General features: G+C 41.4%; 2 protein-coding genes and 1 non-coding gene across 4 annotated transcripts; all 3 read right to left on the bottom strand.

Moving 5' to 3' along the window:
* Positions 1-127: 127 nt before the first annotated feature.
* LOC130698714 (histone-lysine N-methyltransferase SETDB1-like) lies at positions 128-4,164 on the bottom strand. 2 transcript variants are annotated; one of them, XM_057521407.2, is made up of 12 exons: positions 3,683-4,164; positions 3,259-3,602; positions 2,897-3,181; positions 2,339-2,800; positions 2,046-2,259; positions 1,696-1,944; positions 1,429-1,634; positions 1,194-1,361; positions 1,104-1,131; positions 882-1,049; positions 532-782; positions 128-460 (listed from the first exon to the last, which is right to left on the bottom strand). In XM_057521407.2, the coding sequence occupies exons 1-12, from the start codon at positions 4,107-4,109 to the stop codon at positions 254-256; spliced, it is 3,009 nt and encodes a 1,002-aa protein (XP_057377390.1). In that variant the 5' UTR covers positions 4,110-4,164; the 3' UTR covers positions 128-253. The 2 variants fall into 2 exon arrangements, with proteins under 2 accessions (XP_057377390.1, XP_057377382.1); XM_057521399.2 differs by having other exon boundaries at positions 882-1,131; positions 3,683-4,162.
* Positions 4,165-5,678: 1,514 nt separating this feature from the next.
* Positions 5,679-13,663, bottom strand: LOC130698994 (sodium leak channel NALCN-like). Its single transcript, XM_059497348.1, is given in 32 exon segments — positions 5,679-6,236; positions 6,308-6,383; positions 6,455-6,647; positions 6,712-6,834; positions 6,897-7,065; positions 7,153-7,426; positions 7,491-7,714; positions 7,781-7,862; positions 7,957-8,092; positions 8,166-8,360; positions 8,436-8,601; positions 8,664-8,797; positions 8,867-8,987; positions 9,051-9,427; positions 9,494-9,746; positions 9,818-9,997; positions 10,059-10,226; positions 10,287-10,394; positions 10,450-10,652; positions 10,712-10,918; positions 10,979-11,116; positions 11,187-11,378; positions 11,443-11,579; positions 11,582-11,609; positions 11,685-12,163; positions 12,232-12,307; positions 12,469-12,538; positions 12,599-12,727; positions 12,791-13,017; positions 13,083-13,268; positions 13,335-13,500; positions 13,645-13,663. Coding segments are annotated over 31 exon segments (5,367 nt in total). The 5' UTR covers positions 13,437-13,500; positions 13,645-13,663; the 3' UTR covers positions 5,679-6,022.
* On the bottom strand, positions 12,362-12,434 carry Trnak-uuu (transfer RNA lysine (anticodon UUU)). Its single transcript has one exon. It is a non-coding gene; the product is annotated as a tRNA-Lys (tRNA).
* Positions 13,664-14,341: the final 678 nt, after the last annotated feature.

Genomic DNA, 14,341 nt, shown 5'->3' with positions numbered 1-14,341 from the left:
GGGCCTTTCGTAATTCTCTAGTATTTGCCGACCCAAGAAATTAATAAATAAAAACTTTAAATATAAAACCGTGTTGTATTTATTGTCGAAAAAAAAAGAGCTGGCAAGCCACAAAAAATCAGAAACACCATGCACATTTTTTTTATTTGCAAAAATACACAATGTTTGACAGTTTCTGCGTTAGAGAAAGTTGATTTTAAAAAATCCTTTTGATAAGCCGAACCAGTTATGAGGTCACATCACATCTTATTATTCAAAGCAATCTGCGCCTGCAATTTTTCGCCCCACAGTAGCAAAACAACTTTTTGCCAGGCACACTGTCGATCTGATAACCGTAGTCCCACGTCAGCTCGGTACCTGCACGAATGAATTCCTGAGCGAAGAATCCTACCCATGGAAAACGCAAATCTTGTGTGTCGACGAAAATGTTTTGCACAAAAATATTCGGCTCGCAAGAGTGCTGGAAATTAAAACCCATTTTTAAACTGATGGAATCAAATAATTACGAATGAATTTGTTTTTGGTCCTTACATTAAAATATCTACCAATGTTCCCAATGTTCCTCGCATCGATAACAAAACATTTTTCCATCGGGCCGTATAAAGTACGGGTAAAATTTTTCTGGCCATCTTCTTGGCCGTCATCAGCAACGTCAATCGGTTTCACTGGTGTACGAGATAACAATTTCGACATCTTACTGGGGCGCCCTCTTCTCCCTCCTCTTTTTCCACCTGGATAGTTTTTCGAACCGGAAGCGTCGGAAGATTCATCCCAGTCGTCATCTATAATGAAAAAAATAATGAAATATAGAAACCGTAATAATACACAGACTAGAGGTAAAAGTTTCAAAGAAAGGAGACTTAAGCAATAATAAATCGCACCACTAGTGGATGATTGAGATTCCGAACTCTGTTGATCGCTTTGATAGCATTCACTCTCGTAGCCATCTTTTTGATTTTCGATTAGTTCGATAAAATTCAAATCGGCCAAATATTCGTCGCCAAATTGCGTTCCATCGTCGTTTGCATCTTGATCAGTTAGCAGCTCTCCTACATATACGCAGATAAATTGGCCGTTTGGAATGTCATCTAAACAGCGAATACCCCAGCCGCACTTGACAGTCCGGAACAGCTAAACGAACGTAAGATCATTTAAACAGTAATTTGATGTCATGTTACACTCAAAGGAAATACTTGTAGTCGCAAATGTAAAGGCCTTTGAGCCACGCGGTTAAGACACGTCTTTTGGCACCGACAGCGAGAATTGCATTCATAGACGCCCGTCACCAAGTTTTGCGTCAAACGGCGGTATTCATATCCAGCATTGGGATTGATCTTTCCACCAGGGCCTCTGGCAGTTGCCTGTCGAATTATTTTTTATTTATATAGTAATCAAGAAACTTGAAGGCAAGGTCATTTTCGACGTTACATTTATGGTGAGTTGCCAACATTGGCATTTTTCTTTGTCTTGGCAGTCGTCCGTGCAATCGCAGCAGATGAGAAAGCTGGGATCTAAATTCATTGTGACTCCTTTTCGGGGAATGCGTTCAGTGCAGTAATCAACGTAAAGCGGACTTTGACGGTCAATCGAATTGACACATGATATCCGAACATTTTCCTTACCATAACTTATGTCTAGATCAAACAGAAATACATAAGAAGCCACTGAATGGCACATTTGAGAAGTCTATGGTACCTTTGATTTGACAGTAGATAATATTTGGTTTGAATTCTTTGAAGCATTGGACTAGACTATCAAAGCAAAACAGGTCGATACCCAGTTCGCTTCCTGTGATTCGTAGATACCGGTGTACTTCCTCGAGGTTTCGTACGCGGCGTCCACAAGGGGCACGATAAAATACAATCAAGGAGCTTTCACCTTGTCGCTGTTTAGCTAATTCTCGCGCCCAACCCCATCGCATTGGAATCGAAAACGGATTGACATCTAAATAGAAAAACGTTCCTTTATCAATTGCTTTAGAAAATAATAATAATAAAATTTTCGGAGAAAAAATAAAATAAAGTAAAATACATAAATAAAAATACTTTTGTTCTCTCCATCCACGAATGGGTATTCCTTCACACAGTAGGTACCACACTGATGTGGCTCGAAATAAATATGTTGATTACACGGATTCACTTGACGATTCATACAGCCATCGTCCACATCTGGTTCTCTCGTTCGTCGTTGTGCTGATACAACAGGAGGCGATTTAAAAACTTTGGTAGTGCTTTTCCGGGCTACGGCTCGAATTGGGTTCTAAAGCAAAAAATAAATAAATAAAAATAAAAATTGAAGAAATACTTCTCACAGCTTTTTAGAGCCATTCCAATTTTACCTCCTGGGATGCAGATGGCAGTTGAAGGGCTAACAAAGGCGGAGATGAAGGTTTATGCAAGTCATCCACTGGTCCACCAGTATACTCCACATACGGGGCATTTTTCTTTTGATGTACAAGTACCATGTTATGGGTAGGCCTCGTGGGTCTCGTGGTTCCTTGCTTTTTCCTGGCTTCTTCTTTGGCAAGCAGGTCGTACAGATGGCGGAAACGAGTTGATCCTCGATAAATCCATTCAAAACGTTTTTCAGAAGGAAAGTAAATTTTGGCCAGAGAGCCATCCACCGCATCTACGCGTCCACGAAACCAATAACCGTTCAATTCCGTTTTGATAGTCTGTCCGCGTTGTAACTTCACCATGGCGCGCTCTGGGTATCCTTTTAAATACGTCGACACGAAAGCACGAGATTTCGAATAGACATCTTGCCAGACGTCTCGTGAGCTGTGACATACCATCATAATCTAATAAGTTTGTTGTTAAAAACAAAACAAATCAAAAATTGGTAAACAAGAAATGGATTTCGATAGCATAACCAAACTTTGGATACAGATTTTCACCTGTTCATGGTGGCAATACTGCGCATATCCTTGATCGAAAAACACGAGATATCGCTGTTGAGTTAAGGCTTTGGCCTCTTCGGCTATTATGCCAGCGTAATAAGCTAAAGGTTCCATCATCTCGTATTTTTCTCCAACGTACTGAGCTATAACTCGGGCCCCAACAGCGAACTGGACAGGACTTGGTTCAGCATATGCCAAGTATTTTGGAGGGAAGGTGCGCGATGGTTTATCAGCCGCATTTTCAAAACAGATCTCGTAAGGCATTTCCTTATTTTCTTTAATCTGGCAACGAATGAAAACACGGTGGTAATAACATAAAATGAAAAACATACTAGTAGATAATAATTATTGTTTTATACCTTTACTACTGTTCCTTTAAACCACGGTTTCAAAAGAGATATTTTCATTGCATATACTGTTTGCAGAGCTTGAATTGGCTTATGAATGAATTCTCCAATAGGAGGTAGTTCTCTTATTTTTTTGTAAGTTGACACTGTTTCTAAGGAAGCAGGAGAAGAGCTCAAAGTGGTACTGTGTTTTGTCACTATCCCTTCTTCATCTATATCGACAGAATCCACGTAGCAAATTATGGGTTCGTATGGTTGAAACAGTTCTTTCCTCAGGGCAGTGATGTTATTCTCAAGAGCTGAAATCGACAAGTCAAGCTTGGTGAATTCTTCTTTGGCAACAGCACATTTATCTCCTGTAAATGATTATTACAACAAGAAAATGTATCATTTACCATCGGATCCTTATAAATAAACTTAACTATGTCATTGTTACTCAAATGGATGGATGCATCTTGCAGCTGTTTACTGAATTGGTATTTCTCCATTACTGATTCAACAAATTGTTCAACATCCACAGTTATTTCTACTTCTTCTGGGCATTCTTCTGGCTCTTCATCAGATTCAGCATTGACATCCTCAGCATCGAGATCAATAATTTCGATGCCATTCTTTGGTCTCTTAGGTCCAGAGACAATGCTTTTATGCTCAGACAGTAAATTTACTAAAGCGATTTGATGATTTTCTGCTTCTTCAAAACATTTTTTGCAAACCCTTCTTGATTTGCCAGTGTCTAGGCTAAAATAAGCACGCACAAAATAAGGCGCCAGTCCAAGATTGTCTCCTTTCACATTGCAAGCAGAACAAATTTTCACTCGTACTCCATTTTTTCCCGAATTTTCTTTTTCTTTCTCTATTTCCATTTGTTTGCTTGGACTTTCTCCGCGCAAATTAAAAAAAAAAAACCAGAAAAATAAAACAAATAAAATTGAAAAAAAAAAAATCCTAATTCAAAATTTTAAAGCAAACATAGTCTGCTACAGAATGCTTGTAAACCACGCCATCTACTAGTGACAGACGGTGATCACAAAGACGATAGCGCGGAGTCTCAAACATCATCGAGAGGCAAGATAGGGTCGTGACGAAGATCATGACCCAGTCCAAGTAAGTCACCAATCCCACCAAGTTGCGTTATTGTTGATCGTTTGCTGGATCTCATCCATTGGATAACGAGTTTTCAGGATTGATGGCTGAATTTGAATTTTAAGTTAATTCGTGAATATTTTTGTATGTGTGCTGACCTAACAAAAGCGAATCTCAGGGGTAGGCTTTTCTTGTCCTGAAGATCTCTCGCTTCTGTTATTAATAAATTTATGTTTGAGCAAAAGATCAAACGACACAAGAATAGGCTTCCAGTGGAGCATAACCCATGATAGGAAAACAGAACAATGGAAAACATCGCTTGTTACATGTTACATCCAATTCTACATTTTATCAATTCATACTACAATTTTATCTCGGTTTACCGTAATCAAATTAAAGGCCATGAAATTTCAAATAATGTTCATTTGTTAAATATAAAGTAATAGAATAATATTTAGATTTAACGTGCTAAACTGGAGATTACTAGCTGTTTTTTGTCAACGTTGTTTTGAACCCGAAAAATACGGTATAAAAGGCCGAGGTTTCAATTATTGCATTGGTGGTGTAGCTGGTTGGTGAATATCGGTGGCAGTTGGTCTCGAAAGAGAATAACTGCTAGTTGGAACCGGCCGTTTGTCTCGCAAGGGATGAACGACAGGCAGGAGTTTGCGTGGAACTCCTGTTGGTAACTCGATGGCTCATGATCGCAGCCATACCTGGATGAGGAGACATCGTGTAGGAAAGGAGAAGAATTCCTACAGGAGTGTGGCTCGTGGTGATTACAACCGTAGTCATCATTCCAGCCTCAGTCAGAAGACCCTCAGAGTTAAAGTCATGGTTTAATTCAAGGATTCAGGGTTAAGTTAAGCAATTTGGCATGTGAAGCTACCACTCGCAGGGTTGCCTAGAGGCTTCCCCATCAGTCTACCTGGTAGACTATGAGCGAAACCACCAATTTTTTTTCCTGTTCATTGGTTATCTCATCAACTAGTGCATAATAATGAGTAAGTACGACAATGATAAGAAATATTAAAAATTTTTAAAAGACTTTTTGTTTAATCCGTCCCGCTTTATGCTATTTTCCTGTTATTTATAGTAAATGTTAACGTTTTTTTGTCTCGTGCTGACATGTACCATGAAACAAGCCCTTAGTGACAGATGATATTATTAACAAACCGGTTTTGTAATATAGTTGTACCGGATATTGGGTTGCGGAATTTATAAATTCTGCCTGTGTGCCTCTCAAAAACAGGGAAGAAAATTACCATAGGAAAAAAGATGAAGAGATCTCATGTAAAAGAAAGGATGTCATTAAAACTTGACAAAAATGTGAAACTGATAGGACACTGTTTATTCTAGCATGGGCTAGCAACATTTTACCGTGTTTCCTTAAAGCAGTGGTAGACTAGAACAAATGAACGTGCGCAACTTATAAATATCGTTAACGATGCACTCTCCGTTGACGAAAACAATAAATTTTAACGAAACGATGGAACTTATCTTCGGAAGAGATTCAGGTTACACGGAAGATTTTCACATTTTTGTTTAGAATACAGAAATTTAGATCTATGATCTATAAACAAACAATAGCTTTGGCACAGACGCCGGGACTAGAATTTTGAGTGATTTGTTCTCTGGAATCATGTGCGGCTTTGTAGATGCAATATGGAAGATAATATCTGGGTTTAAATAATCAATCTTCATCAGAATCGTCAAGAGATGCGAGTTGATCGCGCCACCAGTCCTGCACCTCAGTCACAGCCGATGCAACGCGAACGGCCAATGCACTGGGCGGTGCCAGCGGAGGCAGTGGATGGCCAAGGCCGCGGCTTGACCAGTTGGAAGACGCACCACCACCAATGCTCGAGTATGGGAAGGCCAGGACGTGCTGGCCGCTGCCTGTTGGACTGCAAATGCCAAAAGAATTTCGCTTAAGCAAAAGAACAGATTGCGATGGATCAAAAGTGCGAGGTCTCACCATGTTGGACTGGTACCAGGACTACACTCGCCAACAGAATGTGAAAAGCTGGAAGAAGGCATCCCCTTGCCTGTGCCTGATTACAAAAGATGAATGATGAAAAACAACAGAGCGAATATTTTTGTTATGAATTATTTTGAATACTACTTTGACGGGACGGTCTCTTTTTGGGATTGGAAGAGACGCCGAGTCGTTCCTTGTCGTAGTTGGATCTCTGCGTCGACGATCCGTCTCCGTGACAGGGCGCGTAGAACAAACGCCGACCGCTGACGCTGTTGATGCTGTCGGAACGCGTGACCAGCATGCCTTTCCGACGGTGTTTCCCGCTACCTTCCGTCTCCTGGAATGTCGGGTTTTAATTAGAATTTTCATTCACGTCCATGCAGGATTCAAATTGATTATACTTTCACTTCAGTCATATCTCTTTCGCCCCCTCCAGAGCTGAATTCACGGTGTTTCTCTTCCTGTGCCTCTTGCAGTTGGTCATTAGTGGCCCGTAAACCAGCCAACAAGCTATTATGATCCTTCTGTAAAATCCAACATGAAAACTTAATGCGACATGATGAAAATAGAATGAAAAAAGACTGACCGCATCGTGGATATTGACAGTTTTCATTCTTTTTAAACAGGAATCCAACCATTGGCGGATAGTTTGCTTTGCCACTTCTTCTTCGATGATGTATTCGAGTTCTTCGCGAGCCAGAAGCTCCTCCAGTTGCAAAGATTTTCGGATGTCCACTGAACGATACGACAGCATACTAAATGAGGATTCATTTTAATTTCTTATCTGTTTTAAAATTGAGCATCTTGCTCAATTGATTCTAATTCTAGTTGAATACGATTACTTGAGAACGTCGTGGAACGTGACGTCCTCGCCGTTGTGGAGCCGTTCCAGCTCGAAGCACATGTGCTTGAAGAGGAGACGATCTTTCTGCGGATCGACTTCGAGACGGCCTTTGAGTAACCGCAGGACGAATTTGACTTTGCGAACGGGAATGACGCCGCGCTGGTTGACGTCCACAATGTTCCAAGTGTTCTGGAAATTGCGAATGTCGGCGTAGGAGAGCAGGGCGTCCTCTTCGTTCGAGTAGAACAGCGAAAAGTTCTCCATAATAATAGCTAAGAAGAAAACAAGAATTGATGAAGATTAAACGATTTGTGTGGAATTAGAGGAATCCCCTACCGACAAGAAGATTGAGGACGATATAAGTGATGATAACGTAAAAGGAACAGAAAAAGATCATGGCCGCTGTGAAGTTGCCGCAATCGGTTTCCCAATAATTGGCACCGGGCGTACAAAACGGTGGCAATACCATGCAATCGTGCATGATTTTGTACCAGTCTTCGCCTGTCACGATGCGGAACAGCATGATGATACCTCTGGGTGTGCTACCGAAATTCGCTTGCCTTTACAAGACAAACGGGGTAAAATGTAACATTTACGAGATAAAACATTTTGATCAGTAGATCTACCTTCCAACACTTTCGCCGTACTTAACCGTGCCAAACAGCAGACAGCCGGTCAAGGCGTAAACGAAGATTAACAAGAACATTCCTGGATTTATGTACGATCGTAAAAAGTAAAAGTAAGTCAGGAGCGAATAAACTGGTTGATATGGAAGGAAAAAAAAGGTATTTTTACGATATACCCATGATGATGAAAAAGCTCTTGTAGACGGAGACGACGACGGTGAGCATCAACATTTTCAGAGTGGCGTGTTTGCCCGTGATGGTGAAAAAGCGCAAAATGATGGCGACGAACCCGAACGAATGCGACAAATCGTTCTATTATACGAAAGGCAATCGATTAGATATCAAATAGAATGTTATAAAAAAAAAAGGTAAACGACGCCATTACTCCCATGGTGTAGTTTGTGATGGCCCACACGAGACCCATTACGGTCACCAACGTATCGTAACGATTTCTTCGTGACTGCCAATAACCATGGGGAGTGAAAGCGATCATCTTCATCGACACTTCTGCCACAAAAACAAAGCTCAAGCAAGAGCTGATGGTGGCCAGCAATGACGTATGCGCCTGATCTTCGCGCCACTGTGTGATAAAAAACGAAACATTTTCAAAAATCATGCTAAGATTAAGAAGCGACGTGGCAAAGGATCTCCTTACCGAGACGCAGAGGAGGCTGCTATTAAGTATAACCATCAGGGCGATGAACCTTTTGAAATAGATGTGCTGCGTGATATCGTATATGAAGGCGCGAAATCTATGGCCCTCCGGACGTGGTGGCAAATGCAACGGCTGCGCGATCTTCAATCGTTTTTTCAAATCGCACCTAAGTCAATTTCGTTAATTGGTGATGTTTTCATTATTTAGTTACGACAAACTGCAACTTACCAACGCCGCTGATCAACAGTTAAAAGCGCTGTTCCTTTGTTTTCAGAATAATTGGCAATAACGACGCCGACAAACAGCGTTAGACCAATCATGCAACCCAAAAAGACAAAGATGTGGATGTAAATTGCATGAATCTACAAAAAAATAAACCACATCATTTAGCGATTTAGAGTTTTTGACGAAATTTTAAACATTTTTATTACCGGTCCTAAAGTCTTGATAAGAACATCACGGATGTCTAACCAGCCTTTAAAAGATAGAACTTCAAATAAGGCTAGCATGGCATTGCCGATATTATCGAAATTAAAGCGCCGCGGATTAGCCCTGAAAAATGAAAGTACATTAACCCAAGGTTTCTGTATCGAGGCGTGCAAAATTTTGACTCACCAAACGCGAGGGACTAAAATGGCCGGATGGGTTTCGTTCTCGCCGGGCGCCAATTTCATTTTGGTGACGAACACTTTGCGCAAAAAGACGCCGACGCACTGGTCGCGCGTCTTAATCTCCGAGTCGTTGCAACGGGCCAACCGGCCACCGTAGAGCTGGACGCCATAGCTGGCAAAGACGAACATCAAGACGATGAGGAGGATCGAGACGAGGAGGATTTCTTTGAAACCGCGACAGAGTTCGCAGACGACTTTTCTCATGTGCGGCACCAAAATGAAGATGCGCAACGGACGCAAACAACGTAACAATAGCAACAATTGTGCGCTCGAATTTTGGGGTACTACTTTAGGCATCCAACACAGCATGGCCAAACCGACCTACTCATCAAAATAAATCGGAATTTATTAGGGGACATATTCTTAAAAGAAAAGGGTAGGCCTTACGGCAAAGGTAAATAGATCCAGAATGCCAGCCGCGTCTTTGAACAACGCTTTCGGAGTGAAGAAGAGTCCATCTGCCAAAATTTTCAATCCAAGCTCTAAACTCATAAAAATGACGAAACCGAATTCGGCGATTTGCAATTCGCGGTGATCGCAGAGCCGGTAGCGCGGAGTCTCAAACATCATCGAGAGGCAAGATAGGGTCGTGACGAAGATCATGACCCAGTCCAAGTAAGTTACCAATCCCACCAGATTGCTGTTTAGAAACAAACGAAATTTGTAGGAGTGAACTGGAACGACATCACTTAAAATCGAAAGAAAACGAACTGTAAGCGTTTGTAGTGCAGTTTGCGCTCTTTGCCCGTGATGGGATCTTTGAGACGGGGGCAGTATCGGGCGTAGACCATGCGCTGGCACAGACGGCGGAAGCCGGACTCGCGGGGCACCAGGAACAGCGGCGTGTCGAAATATGGATGATTTTCCCGTAAATCCTCTTCTCGTTGATTTCTAACATCACAAAAAGAAATGATTATTTTACAGGGATTTTTTAGAAACGCATCAGACTAACCGACGCATCTCGGCCTGTTGGCGTTTGGCTTGAAGTAGTTTGATATCGATATCAGGCGTTCGTCTGGACGTTGACGTTCGGTTCATCGCACCTAGATCGCCATTTTCCTTTAAATGTTCATATGTCTGTTTAATTTTGACTGATCCCCTGAAACTTCGATGTCCACTCCTGAACCAAAAATAATTAAGAAAAGAAGAGTACACGACATAAAAAAGATATCCCGCGTACTTTTTCAAATCCTGGCGATTCTTCTGGCCTGCAGCGCCTGGTTTGCCGGTACCAATGATTGGAATAGGTCCTGAATCACCCAAGAGCAGCCGTTGATTGTTCGACTCACTAACAATAAATTTCATTTACCTATTGAAATTTAAAGGTAAACATTTTCGCATACTTGATGATGCCCGTGATGGCATTTTGCTTTTGATTTGTGCCCGCAACGCAGGTAGAAATGACGCTGTTCAACAGACGCAATGGCTGTTTCTTTCTGTACAGCACTTTCCCGTTGCCCTTGCTGTCATCGTTGCCTTTGTCGATTGGCAAGTCGTCATCGTCACCCGCCTCCAGCATAAACTGACGGACGAAACTGTCTCGAACCTGCACTTAATGGTTGAATTTCAAAAAACTTTCTCTCACAGTTAAAATTTCAGCATCACCTTTGGGAGGTTGAAATCCGACGGGACTTTGTGCAGGCGCGTCATCTGAGGCCGGTCGGGGAATTTCTCAAAGAGCCTCAAACGCCTTGGCAGAGTTTTCTTGATCTCGGCGCTCTGCTCGCGAGCCTTCATCTGTTTCAGCTTCTTGATGTCCTCGTCCAACTCCAAGTTGTCGAGAATGACGGCGACAAACAAGCTCAACACGATCTAGATGGAAGGGATTTTGGATTCAGTTAGAATTTCAGTGCCCAAGCTTCGATACCATACCAGCGTAACGAAAAGGTGGTAAAGAATAAAATAAACAGCAACTATGGGTACGATGGTTTCACTGGTACGCAACATTGTTTCGTCCATGACTTCTACCCAGGCTTCTTGCGTCAGGATTTGAAACATGGACATGAAAGCCTGCAAACATTACAATGAATATTGATGAGTAAGTCAAAGAACTAAGGCTACCAATCACTAGACAATTCACCTCTGGGAAAGTTTCGAATTTGGTGAAATCGGCCAAGAAGCAAAAGAGCTGCATGGAGATGCTGGACGTGATGATGAGCAAGCACATGGTGAAAATGATGAGACTGCCCAGCTTCTTGCCCGGCCCGAAAATTTTGTAAACGAAATCTTCTAATAATGGCGAGGCTTTGATGAGCCTGACCACCCGTAAAACCTGTTGAGCAAACATCAGAATTATTTCGATGTTGTGGCGACCGAAGCAGGGACTTTTAACGAACTTGAAAGTAGGTCAGAACAGATAGATAAAATTGGGGAAGCAAGTGGAGTGTTGTTCCAATGACCAGGAGTAACTCAAACTTGTAAATAGTGCGACCATAATAGTCGCGGAAGCCAAGACACCATATTTTGAACAGGCCTCCAAGTTAAAAAAGACCGTAAATCCCACCTGAGAGAAGGACAATTTAAAATTTCTTTTCAGTTATATTAAAATTCAACAATAATAATAATAAACGAAAATTACTTCAATGTAGTAATGTTGTTGGTAAAAATCGCTGCGAGGACGCCCATCATGTTTGAAACTCATGCTGGCCGTAAAGAGTCCGTTTGCCAGAATGGCCATCATTAAAAGTAAATGGAAGGCGGCTGAGTTCAAAACAGGAAGGAAGAGCATAACGGTGCGATATTGATGGCGGGTTGCATCTGTCGGTACTAGCTTCCATCCACGGTCATCTCCGCTAATAATGGGAGCACGGGCATCCACAATATCAGCCAATTGCGAACCCCTTTGGCCCCACATTTGCTGGAACTGCACACGGATCTCGTTGAAAGTCTCCGTAATGACGGCGATGAAAACGTTTTTGACGAGCCAACTCAAGAAGAAAATCATCGTCGTAAAGTACATAAAGGCCCGCCAGGCCGGCAGGGTATCCACTGCTCGGTACATGATGAACACCCAGCCTTCCTGAGAGAAGGCCTGGTAGACCGTGAAAATGCTGGTTGCTGTACAGAATGAAGACAAAGATTTAGTTCAAATTCTGCCGCTAGTTTTGCTGTACGAGTACGCTTACCTATTTCATCAAAGCCATTAAATCCTAATTTGTATCGTGAATCTTTTAATTTTGTGCAAACCGTTCCTTCGGGACACTAAACAAAATACTTTGTGTTATTGCCAAAAAAAAAAATTACGAAAAAATTAGCCGCCCGATAAGGGACTTGAACCCTTGACCTCAGGATTAAAAGTCCCGCGCTCTACCGACTGAGCTAACCGGGCTATGGACAAACCGAATGTTTCAATGAAGTCATACCTGATATCCTGATGAAGAATCCATTGAACAATATGTGTCCGGTATGGTGAGACTATTAACCGTAATGTGGCTGTGCAAAAGCAATCAAGTATTAAAGACAATTTAAGACATTTTGCTGCAGATTACTTACTTGAAGTCAGTGTCGTTTAGAATGCAGTGGTTACGTAATTCTCCAAAAAATTGAACACCTAGGAGGCCGTACAATGACATGAAGAAGAGGAAGAACAGCGTGACGTTATAAATCTGTTGACCTGAACGCCTGGATATAAAAGTTATTAGGAAAACGGCCGTAGCAGATGGCGGTGTCACACAATGTTTTTACTTGAATATTTGATTGATTCGCGATTTCGGCATGGAAAACTTAAGGAAAACGCGGATAAAACGGATCATGATCAACGGACGAGGAGCTCGGAGTATGGAAAGATAAGCATATGTCGACGACACAAGTGCCGTAAGCTCCAACGCCTGTAGAATGACAGAGATCCACAGGAAGAAAAGCATGCTCGTGTCAAACAAACACCACCGGTCTCTTAAATACGAATCTTCTCCCTACGAAAAAAATAATAAGTTTTGTAAGCCGAAGGAAGAACTCTCTGTAAATATTTCTCTACAACCTTTAGCAAACTACGCGTATTGATCTTTATCACCATTTCAGCGGTAAACAGGAGCCCGGTGGTCAAATCACAGGCAAATGTAACGGGACGCAGAAAGGGATATAGTTCGAAGGTTTTGGGCGTATTCAGAGAAACAGAACAGAGGCAGAGCAACGCGCTCATCCGCAAGAGTCGCTTCATCCATAGCTAAAGCAGGGGAAAATAGATACAAACCAGATAAGCTTTTTTGGAAGAAAGGAAACTGAAATTTACCTTATTCATCCAATCAACCCCGACTGATTCATTATTCGTCTCTTCTTGGGCTGCCTCATAAGGAAGGAGTTCCCCCCGCAAGGATTGCTTTCTGCCCAGCATTTTATGGTTTTCGACTGATGTGCTGTCAGTGAACAAATGGGATGTTTTGGGAAAACATCTTATCCTGAGAAAAAGAAAGAAATTGTTTAGCTAATTTCTATTTTTAGTTTCACATGGTTTATCAAATAAATATAAAGGCAGAACTTTCAGATCAATGGTAACTCTTGAATAATCTTAATTTTGTAAACATAAGAGAGGCAGGTTTTACCATCTGGACACTGATCTAATATGGTTAATAGCCTAGAGAAGTTTTTTTTTGTTTTCGTGAATGTCTTGGATAAAAAACGTAACCTGCGCAAGAAGATCGTTCACAGACAAATATAAATAAAACTATGACTTCCTATCACACATAACACTCCTTATTAAAGTAGACGATCTAGTTAAAATCAGACAATTTGAAATTTAATGTAACGTGAAATAACAAACCACTTTTAGCCAAGTCATCCCATGAGCTTGACGAGAGACAGAGATTCTGGAAATCCAAGGAGAACACGTTCGTTTATTGATTTTATTCATGTTTGTTTGTATCGCCACATTGCCGCTTCTGAAAAAATTTACGAATGTTGTCTGCTAGTGCCCGAGGCTACGACTCTACGACCAGAAAATTAGAAATGGCGCTACTCACAAGGACGGAGGATGTGCGCGCCGATTTTTTAAACTGTTTTTTTACTATGATAAAAAAAATTTATCGATGCGGCTAATTTAATGAAATTTGTTTAGTTAACAGAGAAATTGGAATTTTTCTAACTTAACCCGAATATTTCTTATTCATAGCACCTGTTTTTACCAGGCTGTTACTTGATATTTACTGGAGACTTCTAATTTCGCGTTCGTTGTTTTGGTATTAAAATGAATAGTGCTTGTTTTTCGCTACCCCGTCAGTTTAAGCTCCCTCTAAATTAGAA

This window comes from Daphnia carinata, chromosome 10 (genome assembly GCF_022539665.2).
Source record: "Daphnia carinata strain CSIRO-1 chromosome 10, CSIRO_AGI_Dcar_HiC_V3, whole genome shotgun sequence".
In the NCBI taxonomy this organism is placed as follows: Eukaryota; Metazoa; Arthropoda; class Branchiopoda; order Diplostraca; family Daphniidae; genus Daphnia; species Daphnia carinata.
This window is presented reverse-complemented; position numbering and strand designations above follow the sequence as displayed.

What these genes read in the sequence shown, in the direction of transcription:
- LOC130698714 (XM_057521399.2), bottom strand. Translation starts at nt 4,109, where the DNA reads ATGGAAATAGAGAAAGAAAAAGAAAATTCGGGAAAAAATGGAGTACGA. An exon ending in TGCCATCTGCATCCCAGGAG is followed by an intron (nt 2,260 to 2,338) that starts GTAAAATTGGAA and finishes TTTTTGCTTTAG; the next exon opens with AACCCAATTCGAGCCGTAGC. An exon ending in TATCTACTGTCAAATCAAAG is followed by an intron (nt 1,635 to 1,695) that starts GTACCATAGACT and finishes TGTTTGATCTAG; the next exon opens with ACATAAGTTATGGTAAGGAA.